The sequence below is a fragment of the Jaculus jaculus genome, chromosome 10, assembly GCF_020740685.1.
Source record: "Jaculus jaculus isolate mJacJac1 chromosome 10, mJacJac1.mat.Y.cur, whole genome shotgun sequence".
Classification (NCBI taxonomy): domain Eukaryota; kingdom Metazoa; phylum Chordata; class Mammalia; order Rodentia; family Dipodidae; genus Jaculus; species Jaculus jaculus.
In genome coordinates, this window is record NC_059111.1 from 82,678,998 (window position 1) to 82,695,280 (window position 16,283).

General features: G+C 36.9%; 1 protein-coding gene across 5 annotated transcripts in view; it reads left to right on the plus strand.

The window, feature by feature from the left end:
- Nucleotides 1–16,283, plus strand: part of Ptprz1 (protein tyrosine phosphatase receptor type Z1) — a 174,416-nt gene that overhangs the window by 139,127 nt on the left and 19,006 nt on the right. For 3 of the 5 annotated variants that reach the window (XM_045160208.1, XM_045160211.1, XM_045160210.1), the window contains 8 exons: nucleotides 1,289–1,374; nucleotides 3,795–3,815; nucleotides 3,988–4,084; nucleotides 6,589–6,671; nucleotides 8,138–8,272; nucleotides 9,010–9,144; nucleotides 12,031–12,194; nucleotides 15,157–15,292. In XM_045160208.1, the coding sequence (XP_045016143.1) occupies nucleotides 1,289–1,374; nucleotides 3,795–3,815; nucleotides 3,988–4,084; nucleotides 6,589–6,671; nucleotides 8,138–8,272; nucleotides 9,010–9,144; nucleotides 12,031–12,194; nucleotides 15,157–15,292 (857 nt within the window). The remainder of the gene's footprint in view (nucleotides 1–1,288; nucleotides 1,375–3,794; nucleotides 3,816–3,987; nucleotides 4,085–6,588; nucleotides 6,672–8,137; nucleotides 8,273–9,009; nucleotides 9,145–12,030; nucleotides 12,195–15,156; nucleotides 15,293–16,283) is intronic. The other 2 variants (XM_045160209.1, XM_045160212.1) reach the window with 1 other exon arrangement.

Genomic DNA, 16,283 nt, shown 5'->3' on the forward strand with positions numbered 1-16,283 from the left:
TGTGGAAAACAAGTAATCTTGTGCTAAGCTGGCAAGGCAGGATCACATCACTGGTTTGAAGGACATTCTCATGAACTAATGATTTAGGTGTGACAAGGTATTTCTGTTTTCTTGTCTAATTATAAAAGCTACTTTCAGGCAAGATTCTTCTTTAGGTGTTAAGGTGAAATTACACCTTTTGTCTGGTGTTTCTTAAGCTTGACTGGGTAATTCAATTTTAGTATTCAGGTCCACTCATCTAAGAGAGAACAGATGGATTCTAATTTTTTTTTATCAACAAATTCTTGGTAACTAAAGCTTAAGAATTTTAGATGGCCTAAATGCTGAACATCTGTTGATGTAAATAACTGTTTCTAGTGAAATGTGTTTGATGTCCCTTGTCAAAGAAATCACTTGTGAAACTGCATACTGTGAACTACTAAGATGATTAATCTTAGAAAAACTTTCCAAGAAAATAATAAAACAAGGCCATAATAAAATAATTTGGTCCCTTCACAATTATTTAACAGATCTGTGACACTGTTTACATGACATTATTTTTAAGATAAAACTCTTGAAATTTTATAGATTAAAAGTCCCAAAAAGTTTTCTTTACATTATCAACATTTATAGCCTACACATAAATTTTTTTTATTATTTGTAGAGAGAAGGGGTAAATGTTTCCAAATTCAAACATTTGATTAGTTGACTATAAGTTGTTAAACTGTATAATTTTATAAGTTGAAAATATAGCTACATATTCTTACATTTGAAGGCTGAGGCAGGAGGTTGAAATATTTAGTTAGCCAGTGCTACATAACAAGTGTAACACCAGCATGTACATATTAAGATTGTTGTCTCAGACAATGGAAAGAAGGAATAAAGGTAAAAAAAGAGAGAGAGAGAGAGAGAGAGAGAGAGAGAGAGAGAGGAGAAGGGAAGGAATGAGGAAAAACTACTTGTACATGACTTGTTTCCAGAACTTATATACAGCCTCTACTCATGATAAACAAAGTTAGCCATATATAAATCTGTATATTGATATGAAGTGAGACTTTGAGGGTGAAAAGAAATTAGTTTACCTTAAAATACATATATATGGAAAAGAGATTTCTAATAAAATTCAAATTTTAAATGTGGGATATGACTTATGGTAAATATAAATAAAATTAGTAATTGTTGATTGTCAACTGAACATAGATTGAGTTGTAATTATGATTGATTTTGAAGTTGTTTCAGAAGATACTTATAAAGGGGAGATACATTCATTTCAATTGAATTATCCGTTTTAACATTTTTATTCATTTAGATGATGTTGGAGCAATTCCAATAAAGCATTTTCCAAAGCATGTAGCAGACTTACATGCAAGTAATGGGTTTACTGAAGAATTTGAGGTATGATTTTAATATGTCTTTTTAAAATATGTAAAAATTTTTTACATATGTAAAATTCAATAGTGAACTATTTCTTGATATAAGAGTTTGAGGCTACTTTTTTCTAGGAAAGATATTTCCATAATTTCTCATCTGCTAGGAGTTCTACTATAGTTACCATATAATTTAGGATATTTGTCTTCTGTTTGAAAAGCTGATTCATACTAATCGAAGAAGTAAGAACATAAATGTTAATCCTCTTTCATGAAATACTTATCTCTTGTATATTTTCTTTAAGTTAAAAATTAGCAACACTGGTTCTTTTTAATTTTCTAATGACACAAATTATACTGATTTACTAAGATTCATGATTTTCAGTTAAACTGCATACAAATTTGTATTATACTGATATGAATGCAAAAACATTTTGATAGTCTTATACAAAGTAATCAAGAGGAAATACATTTCTAAAAAAATTGAACTATATTATCAATGAATAGTTTTCTAGTTATACTCTGTTAAATTCTCTTAGAAGGGGTGATGAAGTTTAATGAAAATTTATCATGGCTATTAAATTTACCACTTAAGCAAAATTTTCAAAATAGAGAATTATGAGCCCAACATTAACAATCACAAACACACACAAAAGAAGTGCCACCTCTGAGCATTTCTGCTACATTATGGACCTAGAACCTCTATAGTCAACTTTTACTTATCTCTGTAAATTATTATTATTTCTATTTATATGATCAAAAATCTCAAACTTCCTAGAAGTTGGTAAACAATTGATGGCTAACAAAGCCTGAGATTCAACCCTAGGTTTGCATTTTAAATCCCATGCCCTTTCCATCAACCTTGCTAACAGGTAAGAGATTGTAAGCCTTTCCTCTGGTCATCCCCTGGGAAGCATCACACTTGCATTGCCATTTTATCTTCCCCTCAGCTGGGTCCCAAATTCTTCGAAGGACTTTGAAATCTCACCCTGATCACAGTGTTCACACTCTCCTGACCTACTCTCCTTATACTCAGTAGCTGCTTTCCAGCAGTCAGATCAGTCAGACATAGGTAGAAAAAGAAAGAGCCAAAATTAGAAAACTTTAAGACATCGTAAGAAGTAAAGTGTGGCATAATATGAAGTCTCATACTTCAAATATCAAGTTGTGTTTTCTTATCATAAGCTGGAGGCTCTTGGTAGTTCAACGTTGCTTCAGTGTTAACAGTAGTGTTAAAGTCCCCTGCTCTGTTAAATGACTGTCAGGCTCCCATCAAAATTCTAATAGGTCAAAGATGACATACCTTCCAAACAGTCAAAAGAAAAAAAATCTAAGTAAATATAGATGATTTATAATCAAGGCTGGTGACAGCATATGCCCCAAAACATATTATTGACTCAAGAATATCATGCTTTTCTGAGTATTGTTAAACAGTTCACAATAATTAAATTAATAAAATGAAATAACCATGTTTTCACTCAGAATTTTCCTCTTAATTCCATTGCTTTTAATTCATAGTCTGATTTAAGGAAAAAAATCATTAATTTAATAATTGGCTTAATAATTAATAATGCTTTATCTCTTAATTGGTTCGTATGTTAGATTGTTTTATTTATCAGAATGAGTTGTATTAGAAAAGGTTTTTAAAGCTTATTTTAAAAGAGGTGGGATCATTAGTTGGTACATTAGATTCATACTTGGGTTATATACCATTTGGAAAATAAGACTTTGTTTTATTCTCTAATACCAATTATAAATTCCAAACTCATATGATTAAGTAGGAAACAATTCTAATAAAAACACTCTAATTCATTTTAATAGAAAATTAGCAGAAATAAATTTTCTATGTCCATTGATGTTCAAACAAGAAAGTGGTGTACTAGATAAATATATACAAAGTAATGCTTTCTAAATCTTGTTTTTAAATGACATAGTACATACAATTTTAAATGTTTTACAGAATTTTAATGTTTTGACAATCCCCAATGTGCTTAAAACAAAACAAAACAAAACACCTAATCAGAAACTATTTACTCTAGCTCAAAAACCAACACCAAAAAAATGTTTCTCTAATTCAGAGTTTCACATAGTGCTAGAGTGGTCAAATAAAGCTGTACTTGTTCATTAGTAACACCAGTTACTATAACAAGATGAGGCATGGAATATGTGGTTCTCATTTGCATTTAAAATATTCATTGTATTACACCAGTGTCCCCATGTAAAAATGTTATTTTTCCCCATAACATATTGTTAAGGTTACAAATTGTTAGTCATTTGGATTTGCATGCAAGTGTTTGAAACATTTTGTTTTGTTAGTATGTGACAAATGTATTTATTGCATGATCGTAGTTTTCCATTGTAAACCTAATATGAACGCTTTTTTTTCTCATTTGTCGTGTGCTGTGGAATTTGATTTCTTTACTTTTTTGGCATTCATTCCCTCATTAGACACTGAAAGAGTTTTACCAGGTAAGGCATTATTTCACTGCATTTTCTTTTAGCCAAGAAGTAGTTGTAACATATAATAATATATATTTTTTGCTAGATTATCTTGTTTGTTTTGTCTGCCCTATTATATTTTAAGGCACTTTCATATGAAAGAATATATGAAACAATGGCATGCATGCAATTTCCTTTCCAGGAAGTGCAGAGCTGCACTGTTGACTTAGGTATCACAGCAGACAGCTCCAACCACCCGGACAACAAGCACAAGAACCGGTACATCAACATAGTGGCCTGTAAGTATGTAGTTGACATAGCTGATGTCACCACGCTCATTGCTCTGCTACTTCTGCTACTAACCAGTGTTCTCACATCAGCTGATGTTGGCACACCTCAGTGGGGCTTTTTCAGGGCCTCTATATTCAGGAAGAAAGCCTTTTGTTTGATCATGCATAGCCTTCAATGACTATAACTTAAATATACCCTGCAATCCATGACATGGTTCTTTTCATGCAGAATGAATTCCAGTTTGAATCTAGTCCCTTCTTTCAGCTGCATGGATTGTACATCTCTCGTTGTAATGGTTTCTGATAGCTTATATATTTCATAATCACACTTCCATTTGAGAGCTACTTATTTTCTATGAATCTACAAGCCAATGGTGATTCTCTTTTGAATTCTTATTTCTTCTACTTTAAATTATTTCTCCCTTTCTGGGCATTCTTCCTGGGTCTTGTAAAGGATTAATGAGAACCCCTCTTTTAATTCTTTCCTTCTCTTTGTTTTGTCAGTGTTCTGTTCCTCCCCAGAGAGAAGTACATAGTTTCTTTCATTAAGGAAATTTTACTTATATTTTTTTCCTGTGGCATCGCCATCTTCTATCTTCTTGCAACACTTCTTGTGTTCATGTGTTTCTTCTTTTGCTTTATATTCTTTTCCATTTCTCTTATTTTTTATTAATTTATTTGTGTATGTGTGTGCACATACCAAAGTCTCTTGCCATTGGAAATAAATGTCTATCATTTAAGTGGGCGGCTGGGGAATTCAACCTATGAGGCAGGTTTTGCAAGCAAGTGTCCTTAAGCACTGAGCAATCTCCCTGATCCCTCCCTTCATTTTTTGAAATTCTACTTCATGTTCCCACCCCATTCAAACTCAAATCAACTTATGTTGTCCCTCATGTGTCCACTGGGCAGCTTCATATACACATGTTCAAAAATGAAGCTGTTTAAGCCGGGCGTGGTGGCGCACGCCTTTAATCCCAGCACTCGGGAGGCTGAGGTAGGAGGATCACCATGAGTTCAAGGCCACCCTGAGACTACATAGTGATTTCTAGTCAGCCTGAACTAGAGCGAAACTCTACCTAGTAAAAAAAAAAAAAGAAAAAAAAAATGAAGCTGTTCAAATTCTGGTTCCCATCTAATTGTGAAGTCCTGTGAGACTGCATTCTCCTCCTTTAAGATTCGGTTCTCTAATACTTGGCACAGATGCTGCTTTCCTTCCTGTGGGTTTGTAACAGTTTATGACATTTAGCAGAGGTCTCTACTGTATGTTTATCTTCCTCAACTGAAACAACTATCCTGGCTGCATAGACTCTCAGTTGTCTCTCAGGATGCAATGGCTATTAGATTTCCCTCTTCAGAATAAGAGGAACAGAAATTAGCATTTGTTGAACATCTGCTAGGTGCTTGACATTGTGAGTATGTTACTTCATTTTGTCCCTAAAACAACCTTGCAAGATAGATAATAGTTTTACTTTACAGATAAAGAAAAACAACCCAGAAATTCTAAAAAGTATTAGAACCAAAATGGAAAAGAAAAAGAAAGGTCAGCCTGGTGCCCAGACCATCTTTCCATTGCCACACAGCTTCTTCCGTTCATGCTTTTTATGTCCACACAGCATGTTATTTCCAGGGAAGTGTTCATGTCAGTGGTGTTAGGGTTGTATGCTATGTTTAGTCAGTATTTACTTCCTTTGCCTTGGAACAAAGTAGCTCTCACTGAAGCTTCAGTGCCATTCTAAGTAAAAGTTTTATTGTTCCTTACATACAGCCTACATATATACTTTTTGTAGAGCTGATGCTAACCCCAGACTCTGGCTTCAGCAAGTTTAAATTACCATTGTAAACATGTATCAGGATCCAGGGTTTTTGTTTTCTTTTAATGGGCAGTACTGGGTCCGTCTCCTTGTTGCCTGGACATTGATGCTCCTGCTTTCTTTGGAGTAGCTCCTTCTCTGGGGCTCTTCCTTTGAAAGAGCTATTTCTTGTCACCCTTCAGAGAGACTCCTAAGGATTTTTCTACTTCATTCTCAACTGCTTCTTCCTCCATCAACCTCCTGTTCAGAGTATGTCAGCTGCCATCCTTCCATAGCTTTCTGGGGCTCCCATCACTTTTCTTTCACCTTAAGTGGCTCTTCACTGTTTAAAGCTCTGGTATCATTTGAAAAACCCCTTTCAGGTGCCAACTTCAGAATCCAGCTTTCATGGAAAGTTTCCTGATCACCCCACACCAATACAATTTCTGTCTCAATCCACCTTGACATGTGCACCTTCCTCTTGATACCTACATATCCCTCTCTACACATATGTCACCAAAGTGCTTACTAGTCAAAAAGTTCTCACAAGCAGAGATCCTGGCTCTAGTTATTTTATTAAATTTGTCATTTCAATATGCACCCCAATATATTAAATTATTTTTGTTAACTCTAATTTTATGACAAATTATAATGCAAATATAATAGAACTTGATTCTGAAGAGTGATGTGTGCTGTACTGAAATATATTCTTTTTTATTCTAGATGATCACAGCAGGGTTAAGCTTGCTCAGCTTGCTGAAAAAGATGGAAAACTGACTGACTACATCAATGCCAATTATGTTGATGTAAGTGTGCTTGATTTAAATTTTATAGAAACTTTATTGGACCATAATGTTGTACATGTACTATTATTTAAAACATTGCATCTGCTATACAATAAAAAGTCAAACAATTAATTTTTAACAGATCCTCTAGATACAGGACTTTAGATTGAATACCATTGTTCTACTTGTATAATCATCTGAAAGATGAAAGGAATTCAGGCTAGTAATGTATGTTCAAGATAGGGTATGGAAATTAAGATAGATGTATAACTCCATAAATCAGTTTATTTTATATTTCCTACAACTGCTAGAACAGTGCTATGTATATGGTTTGTGGTCAATAAATCCAAATTGAAAAATTCCCATGGTAGTACTGACAAACACACAAGGATGAATAATAAGCCAGTTAGCAGCCTCCTTGGTTTTAGGCACCTTCGTGATACTAGCTTTGTTGAATTCTATTGAGCTCTCCACAGACTTTAGATTGCTTTTTAACTCACTGGGTTTTCATTGTGGTCCACTGACTCTCAAGAGAACTCTATTATTTGCCTGACCCGACTTCAAAGTCTAGCTGAGTTCAAAGAAGTGAGATGCTACCTATAGAGTTGGTTTTATGAGCAGTCACTTCAAGCTCCCAGAGGAGTACCTGTATGTCAGGAAGAGTGTAGACTTGACAGGAATGATGATTTTAGATCCTAGCTCTGCCACTGGCAGTGGAACCTGGGCAATCATTGACCTCCTCTGAGCTTGTTTCCTCATCTCCAGGTCAGGGATGTTGCTTTCATTTTGAGTAGATGATGGGCTAGGTTAGTGTTCATCAAGCATCTTGTTAGACACTGCATGCTCTTTGAGAGAGCTATTCATGATTAGCCCTGCCCAGAGAAGAGAGGAGAGAGGTCACTATTCTAGAGGTTTCTTAACTGCTTTGACAACTAAACCCCGTTGCCTGAAATGCACTTCAAAACAGCATAATTAAACACAAGCATAGGATATGTCTTTGTATCTGGAATAAAAAGAATTCATTTTTTAATAAAAATTAAAGCAGAATTGCCATCTTTGCTAGTGCTATCAATATTCTCCAGATTTGCAATTTTATTCTTTATTTTTTATAGTTTTCTATAATTGAAAAGGGGTACTAACTTTAAAAACTTGAGTTTTTGGCTGGAGAGATGCCTTAGTAGTTAAGGTGTTTGCCTGCAAAGCTTAAGGACCTATGTTCAACTCTCCAGATCCCGTGTAAACCAGACGCACAAAGGGGAGGCAAGCGCAAGGTGGCACATGCCTACTCGTGATACAAGCATCAGAACTTTGATTCCAGTGGCTGAGATCCTGGGGCACCAATTCTCTCTCTCTCTCTCTCTCTCTCTCTCTCTCTCTCTCTCTCTTTCTCTCTCTCTCTCTAAAATACAAAAAAAAAATGAGTTTTACACAGTGTTAAATGACATATAAGTCTGATAACAAGATACACTTATCTTTTGTTTCCTCAGGGCTACAACAGACCAAAGGCTTATATTGCTGCTCAGGGCCCACTGAAATCCACAGCAGAGGACTTCTGGAGAATGATATGGGAGCATAACGTGGAGGTTATTGTGATGATAACAAACCTTGTGGAGAAAGGAAGGGTGTGTAGTTGTTTGCTATGCCATCCACTAATACCAGCTAGGTGTGCTTTCAATGAGCTTCTGTCTTTGTTTTGTTTTAGGGTGTTGTTTGTTTATTTGTTTGTTTTCTCAGACAAGGCTTCATAGCCTAAGGTGGCCTTGCAATCTCTACAGACCCAACCCTGATCCTCCTGCCTCTACCTCCCAAGTGCTAGGATTACAGTCATGTGCCACCAGTACCCAGCTGCTACATCTAATATCTGATAAAGCTAACATTAGAGAAGGATAAAAGTAATGAAGGGTTAATCAGTATTCCTTCTAGTATGTGTGACAGTTAAAGAAAAACTATTAGTATTATCAACTAGAAAGTTCAATTGTGAATCAAGTTAGCTGTTTATTCAATGTACTCTTTATACTGTAAAAAAAAAAAAAAAAAAAAAGGAAGCAGAACTCAAGAACAGCAATGAAGAATGAAGCAGATTTCAGTTTATAGGCTTGAGTGCGAGCTCCATGTAGCTCAGAATGTACCACCTCACTTTCTTCATCCAAGAGGGCAAAATGGGACTTGATAATCTCAGGTCTCTTGCGGTTCTGTGGTTCTCTCCCTGTACTCCTCTACAAGTAATTTATGACCACTTAGGAAAAAAAGAGAAAATATTTAGGGGAGTAAGTGTCTCATACCTTTATTGATTTCAAGGGTCACTCCTACATTGAGCATTTGAAATATGGAAATTGCATCTTTATTTTATCTTTTGCAGAGAAAATGTGACCAGTACTGGCCTACTGATGGTAGTGAAGAATATGGAAACTTTCTGGTCAACCAGAAGAATGTTCAAGTGCTTGCCTATTATACTGTGAGGAATTTTACTCTAAGGAATACAAAGATAAAAAAGGTGAGTTAATAATTGATGGACACGTGCCATCAACAGATAAACTGATAAAGAACTTGTGGCATATATATGCAAAATAAAAGGCTATTAAACTTTTAAAACGAATGAAATCCAGTTATTTGTGACAATTGGGATGAACCTTAAAGACAATGTTAAATCACATGAGCCAGGAGCAAAAAAACAATCTTTATTTGTGAAATCTAAGAAACACAAACTCACAGAAGTAGAGCGTAAATGGTAATCCCTAGGGCCTGGGAATAAAGAGACTGGAGTGTTGTTGGTCAATGGATACAACATTTCAGTTAGATATGATGAATAAGATATCTATTGTATAATATGATGGCTATAGTTAATGGCTGTGTGTAGTACTTTGAATGTATGTCCCCCATACACTCAGGTGTTTATGTTAAAGCTTGTAACTTGTGTATCCAGCCACCTGGCTGGAGGACATATCACTTGAGGTGAGTCCTGGGGTCCAGCCCAAATATGTGTTTGGGGATGGATCTAGCCCAAAGGTATGCAGAAGTTTGAGACCTGTGGTGGTCGGGGGGGTCTTACTTGCTGCCAGTCCTTGCTTGCTGCTTTGTGGTATTTGCTGGCTGTTGGTGGTTTCTCTCTCAGCTTGGATTTATGAATGGGGCCAGCTTCTTCTTTCATTAATGGAACTTCCCCTGGATCTCTAAGCTTGAAATAAATCCCTTCCTCCTATAAACCGAGTTTGGTTGGATGTTCATCCCAGCATCATTGGAACTATCTACAATACTATGTAGTATATACTTAAAACAGTCTGAGTAGATTTTTCTCTCACCATAAAAAAAGTATGTAAGGCAATACAATTAGTTCAATTTAGCTATCCCTTAGTTGATCCCTAATAAAAATTTTTATGCTGTATACCATAAACATGCACAATTCTTATCTTTCAACTAAAATATATACATAAGAAAAAAACAAATTATAGTTATATTATCAATTATTTGATTCAATCAATCCTTGTTTAAATAAATGGGCAATGTAACCAAGATGCAGAAAAAATTATATCACTAATGTATTACTGATATAAAGCTCTTAGCACAGCAACATCTTCATCTCAATGATCCCTTTCATGTCTCTAAGTATTAGCTGTAGCTTTGGGTCCAGACCGTCATGATGGTTGTAGTGACTCTGATACATGGCAAGAACTCTGGCTCAAGCTGGTCACTTCACTGTATATCCTTGATACACTACCATTGCACAACCTAAAATAGTGGGGATTGAAATAAATGAAGGAAAAAAGTACACTCAGAAGTAATGCATAACTTTATTCTCAAAACTTTATTATTTATTTTTTTATTTCTCAAAATAATCAAGAATAATAAAATGGATGGATGGATATGGATAAAAGACCAGACAAATGAATAGATAAATATATTTATGCATAGATGTAGATGGATGGATAATGATGAATGTATAGGTAGATGGATAGATGTGGATGGGTGGATGAACAGATAGAGATGGATGGGTGGATGGTGTGGATGGGTGGATGAATGGATGAAAGGATAGATGTTGATGAATGGATAGGTGGATGGATGGAGAAGGATGTTACATTGATGCTGTAGTAGTTTGAATAGATGGCCCCTGTGGTAGTTTGATTCAGGTGTCCCCATAAACCTAGGTGTTCTGAATGCTAGGTTCCCAGCTGATGAAGATTTGGGAATTAACACCTCCAGAAGGCAGTGTATTTTGGGGAGTGGGCTTATCAGTGTTATAACTTCCTCCTCCTTACTAGTGTTTGGCACACTCTTCTGTTGCTATTGTCTACCTTATGTGGGCCAGGGGGTGAAGTCTACCCTCTGCTCATGCCATTGTTTTCCCCTGCCATCGTGGAGCTTCCCCTTAAGCCTGTAAGCCAAAAATAAACCTCTTTTCTCACAAGCTGCTCTTGGTTGGGTGATTTCTACCAACAATGCAAACCTGACTGAAACAGACCCTAATATATTCAAGATTTTATTAAAGTTTGTAGTTTAGATCTGCAGCCACCTAGATAGAGGAGGTGTCAGTGCAGGTGGATCCTAGGGTCCAGCCCTAAAGTATGAGGGTAGATTTGGACTTCTAGTCTAAGATATGCAAAGTGCCTGAGTTGTGTCTGGAGTTCCTGAAGTATGTTTGCTTGTGGTGCTGAAGGTGGCTTTTGGCTTTAATCTCCCTCCCTCTCTCTCTCTCTCTCTTTCTCTCTCTCATCTTGGTCCTGTGAAAGAGGGTCAACTTTTTTTTGCCAATATGGAGCTTCCCCTCTATCTTCAATAAACCCATTCCTCCATAACTATCCTTTGCCTGGAAGTTCATCCCAGAGACCTGAAGTTGTCTACCACAAATGGATAGATGGATGAATGGATGGACAGAAGGATAAATGGGCACAACTAGTAAGGAGATTTGTAAGATAGGATAGCAGCTTGGAAATTCAAGTAAGAGCTGACATGTAATTTTGAGTCCAAACTCATCAAGTGAAGAGGCTGAAATTCAAGCAGAATTTCATGTTGATTCTTGGGACTCATCTTTAGGAAATCTCTAGCCTTTTCTTGTAACTCCTCAGCTAATTGGATGATTCTCACCTACACTATGGAGAGAGATCCACTTTGCTCAACCTACCAATTCAAATGCTAGTCACAGGTATAAACATATTTATCTTCAGCACAACATATAATGTGAGTAGTGTTTGGCCAAACAACTTCCCACCATAGTCTAGCAAAATGGACACATAAAAGTGCCTATCACAAATGTCAGTGTATTTCTTTTTTGCTTTGACTACCAGAATTAGGCAATGAATCTTGCAGGTGCATTTAAGAACTTTATGTTCATATGTGTGTGTGCATATAACTGCCATATAACTAGCAGCCATCTGAACTCTTCCAGGGCTCCCAGAAAGGAAGATCCAGTGGGCGCCTGGTCACACAGTATCACTACACCCAGTGGCCTGACATGGGTGTTCCGGAGTATTCCCTACCAGTGCTGACCTTCGTGAGAAAGGCAGCCCATGCCAAGCGCCATGCAGTGGGGCCTGTTGTGGTTCATTGCAGGTGAGTCTAAGAGATGATGTGTATCTAAACTTGCAGAAATGCTTTTGTTGGCAACAAAGGGAATTGTGGGGACATTTATACCAAAATGGGATTTAGCAAAGTAAGGGGAAGTAAAGTTGTGTGTCTACTTCATAATTACTGATCACTAACAAATGAGAATACTAGACTTTGAACATGATGCCTGAATACTTTAGACCAGCAAGTATTACTGTGTTTTATTGTTGCATAGGAGTTCAACTTGTGAACTGTGAGATAGGTAGAACAATATTTTTAAAAATATTTTATTTTTTTTTATTTATTTATTCATTTGAGAGAGAGAAAGACACAGGAAGAGACAGAGAGGGAGAGAGAGAGAGATAAAGAGAGAATGGGTGTGCCAGGGCCTCCAGCCACTGTAATCAAACTACAGATGCATGTTCCCCCTTGTGCATCTAGCTTACGTGGAACCTGGGGAATTGAACCTGGGTTCTTTGGCTTTGCAGGCAAGCATCTTAGCCACTAAGCCATCTCTCCAGCCCTAGAACAATATTTTTATTCTTAAACATTTATTACAAGAAGGGATTGGTGAGATGGCTTAGTTGATAAAGTGCTTGCTTTGAAAACATGACAATACAAGTTCAGTCCCCAGTACCCATATAAATGCCAGGTTTGGTGGCATGTACCTGTAGCCCCAGTTCAGTGGTGGCAGACACAGGAAAGTTTCTGGAGCATGTTATCTAGCCAGTCCAGCTTAATTGGTGAGCTCCAAGTCATAAGAGACACTGTCACAAATAAATACGGACAGTGGGACTGAGGAAATCACCCAGTTGGTTAAGTGCTTAGCATGCAAGCATGAGGACCTGGATTTGGATCCCTGGCACCTGTAAAAAGCCAGGCATGGAGGTATGGGACTGTAATCACAGTGCTGGGGAGGAAGAGATAGGAGGATATTTGGGACTTGCTGGTTAGCAGGTGTATATGGACTGGTGAGTTCTAGATTCAGTGAGAGACTGTGTCTCAAAAAATAAGGTGAAGAGAAATTGAGGAAGGCACTCAACATTGACCTCTTGCCTCCACACACATTCACACACACAGGCACATGTACTTGCACACACAAATGCATACATAAATACAATCATGCTCACAACAGAATATATTTAATACATGTACTATCATGGGATTAAAATGCTAAAGTTGCTTGTCTGTTTCTCACTCTTTTGTAGTTATTCTGCCTGATTTCCATGAGGAAAATTCAAACTCTTAAGATTTTGAATTTTTCAAAATAACATGAAGTTGCTTTAAAATACTTTGGGACCCAAATCCCTGTCTTATTTCTCTGAGTTCATGAAAGTCAACTTAACCCTTTTTACAACTCATTGTTTTCCAAGAACTTGAATTTCCAAGAGCAGGATTAAGGGCTGAGGAGATGGCGCAGAAGTGAGAGGCACTTGCTTGCAAAGCTCACTGGCCTGGGTTTGATTCCCCAGTTCCCACATAAAGCCAGATACACAAAGTGGGACACATCCATTTTCATTCTCTCTCTCTCTCTCTCTTATGTATAGTTAAAATAATTTTAAAGAGCAAGATTAGTAGTAGCATTAAGGATACTACCAAAATAGAGAAAATAGGGGCCAGAGAGATTGTTCAGTGGTTAAGGTGCTTGCCTCCAAATCCTAATGAGCAAGTTTCATTTTTCCAGTACCCACAAAAAGTAGACATACAAAGTAGCACATGCATCTGGAGTTCATTTGCAGTAGCTGGAAGCCCTGACACACCCATTCTTTCTGCTTATCTGTTATCTCTTTATTTCTCTCCACTTGCAAATAAATAAAAAAGTATATGTTTACAAGGAGAAAACTTATAGCATATGTTTTAATCTAATATTTTCCTATTAAAATAGTAGCAGTTGGGACTGGGGGTGTAATTCAAGTAGTAAAGTATTTGCCTAACATACACAAGGCCTTGGGTTCAACCCTCATTACCAGAGGGAAAAGAAATACAAAAAGCCTATTAAAAATAATAACAGTTAATATTATCAAGTTCTGTGTTCTGAGCGTTATGATCACATAAATCAAATTCATCTAGAAGTGTAGCATTTTTGTCAAAGCAGAGTCCATGTTTTCGCTGAGGCAAGTTTTTTCTTTTGATGTAGAACTTATCTGAGACATTCTAATTATCTACTTGGAGTTCTTCTCAGACAAAAACAGAGAGACTGATCTTCAGGTTTTTAATCCTGCTAGTTTTATGCGAAGCTGAGGAAAACCAGGAGATGCAAGAAAAATAGCTCTGAAGGTCAGGGATTGTTTCTGAGCAAATGGAGAAGGGCTGACTACTGTGCAGAGCAGGTGCTAATTTTCTGTAGCATTTCCCACATGTCAGAACATTTGAAAGGAGGCTCCATCTGAGTTCTGTCCCTCAGATCAGGGCTTTGAGGATGTTGATAGATAATGGCTCTTTAGAAATGGCTGAAGTTACACTTTATTCCAAGTGATCTCACTGAAATGATATTTTCAGCTAAAAGCTCTAGCAAATTCTCTTTCTCATTAATGTTGAAACCTTTGCAAACATGTCTACGCAGACATACAGACCAGAGCCCTTGGCTTTTGATTTTCAGAATTTGGTGGAATGAATGCTTTTATTTTTTTTTTCCAGATTAAATGTCAACTTGCTATACCATGATGCATAATGTTTTCATTGTATAACCCAGAATCAACAACAATTATAACTACTGAAACTTAAAAATATCCCACAGAGTCAGGTTGCCTTGCTGTTTGACCTACAACAAAAACAAATTCAAAAGGAAAAATTTTAATTTGCTATCTATACTTAAATACCAGACGGTTCATAGTTTTAGATTGCTGAACTTGGATGTGGCTCAGTTGCTCAGGGAAGGAAATTATTTTAATCGGCATGGCAGCTTAGATCGCCTGTTTTCAAATTTTGTTTTGCTTGACATTAAACTCTCCTTCCTCTCTCTGTCCAGTGCTGGTGTGGGAAGAACGGGCACATATATTGTGCTAGACAGTATGTTGCAACAAATTCAGCATGAAGGAACTGTCAACGTATTTGGCTTCTTAAAACACATTCGTTCACAAAGAAATTATTTGGTGCAAACAGAGGTATCATTTCAAAAGCGTATTTCTATTTAGGTAGTATGTTGAAATGTCATGAAGATGTATCTGCTCTAGTCTCTTAAGATAAGTATAAGCAAGTTCTACATACTGGATATGCTAAAGAAAACCAGAAGCTTATTTTCTCATAGCTCTGAAGTCTGAACTGAAAATGAGGTCTAGCCAGAACCATGCCCCTTCAGAAATGTGTAGGGGTGTCCTGGCCTCTTTCCAGTTTCCAGTGGGTGCAGCATCCATCATTCCAATCTCTGCCATGGTCTTCATATAACCATCTCCTCTGTGTCTGAATGCCCCTAGTTTTGTGAGGATGCTAGTCATCACCCTATGCCACCTGACCTCCTAACAACTCATTATATTTGTAATGAAACTGCTTACAACTCAGCGCATGCTCAGAGGCACTGGGGGAATTAAGCTTCAACATATCTTTTGGGGGAAGACCGTTCAACACATATCTCCAGGTAATAGCAGCTATGGCATGGAGGGGCCAGCTAAAGTTTTATGACCAAATAGGCATTGTCTTTCAAATGACACTAGCCACAGTGATGATCTAGTCTGCAGGAGCCAGCATACGTTCATGCTAACCAAAACCTAAAGTCATTCCAATAGATAGCTGATTAATGGAATAATTTTTCAGCTTACGAAGTACCAATGTCTCTCAAATTAAACTCTTTTGTAGGCCCATATAATTTAATGCTATAAAATATTAGACACAGATAAAAAAAATGTGTGATTCTATTTTATTGTTTCTAAGTAAAAATGAATCTAGGTTCAAAATTATGTATGCTATCTTTAAAAGCAGCAGAAATGGGATGGAGAGATGGCTTAGTGGTTAAGGTGCTTGCCTGCATAGCCTAAGGACCCATATTCTACTTTCCATATCCTACCTTAACCAGATGTACAAAGGTGGAGTAAGCGCAAGGTCACACATGCCCACTAGGTGGCACAAGCATCTGGAGTTCAATTTTAGTTGCTGAGGCTT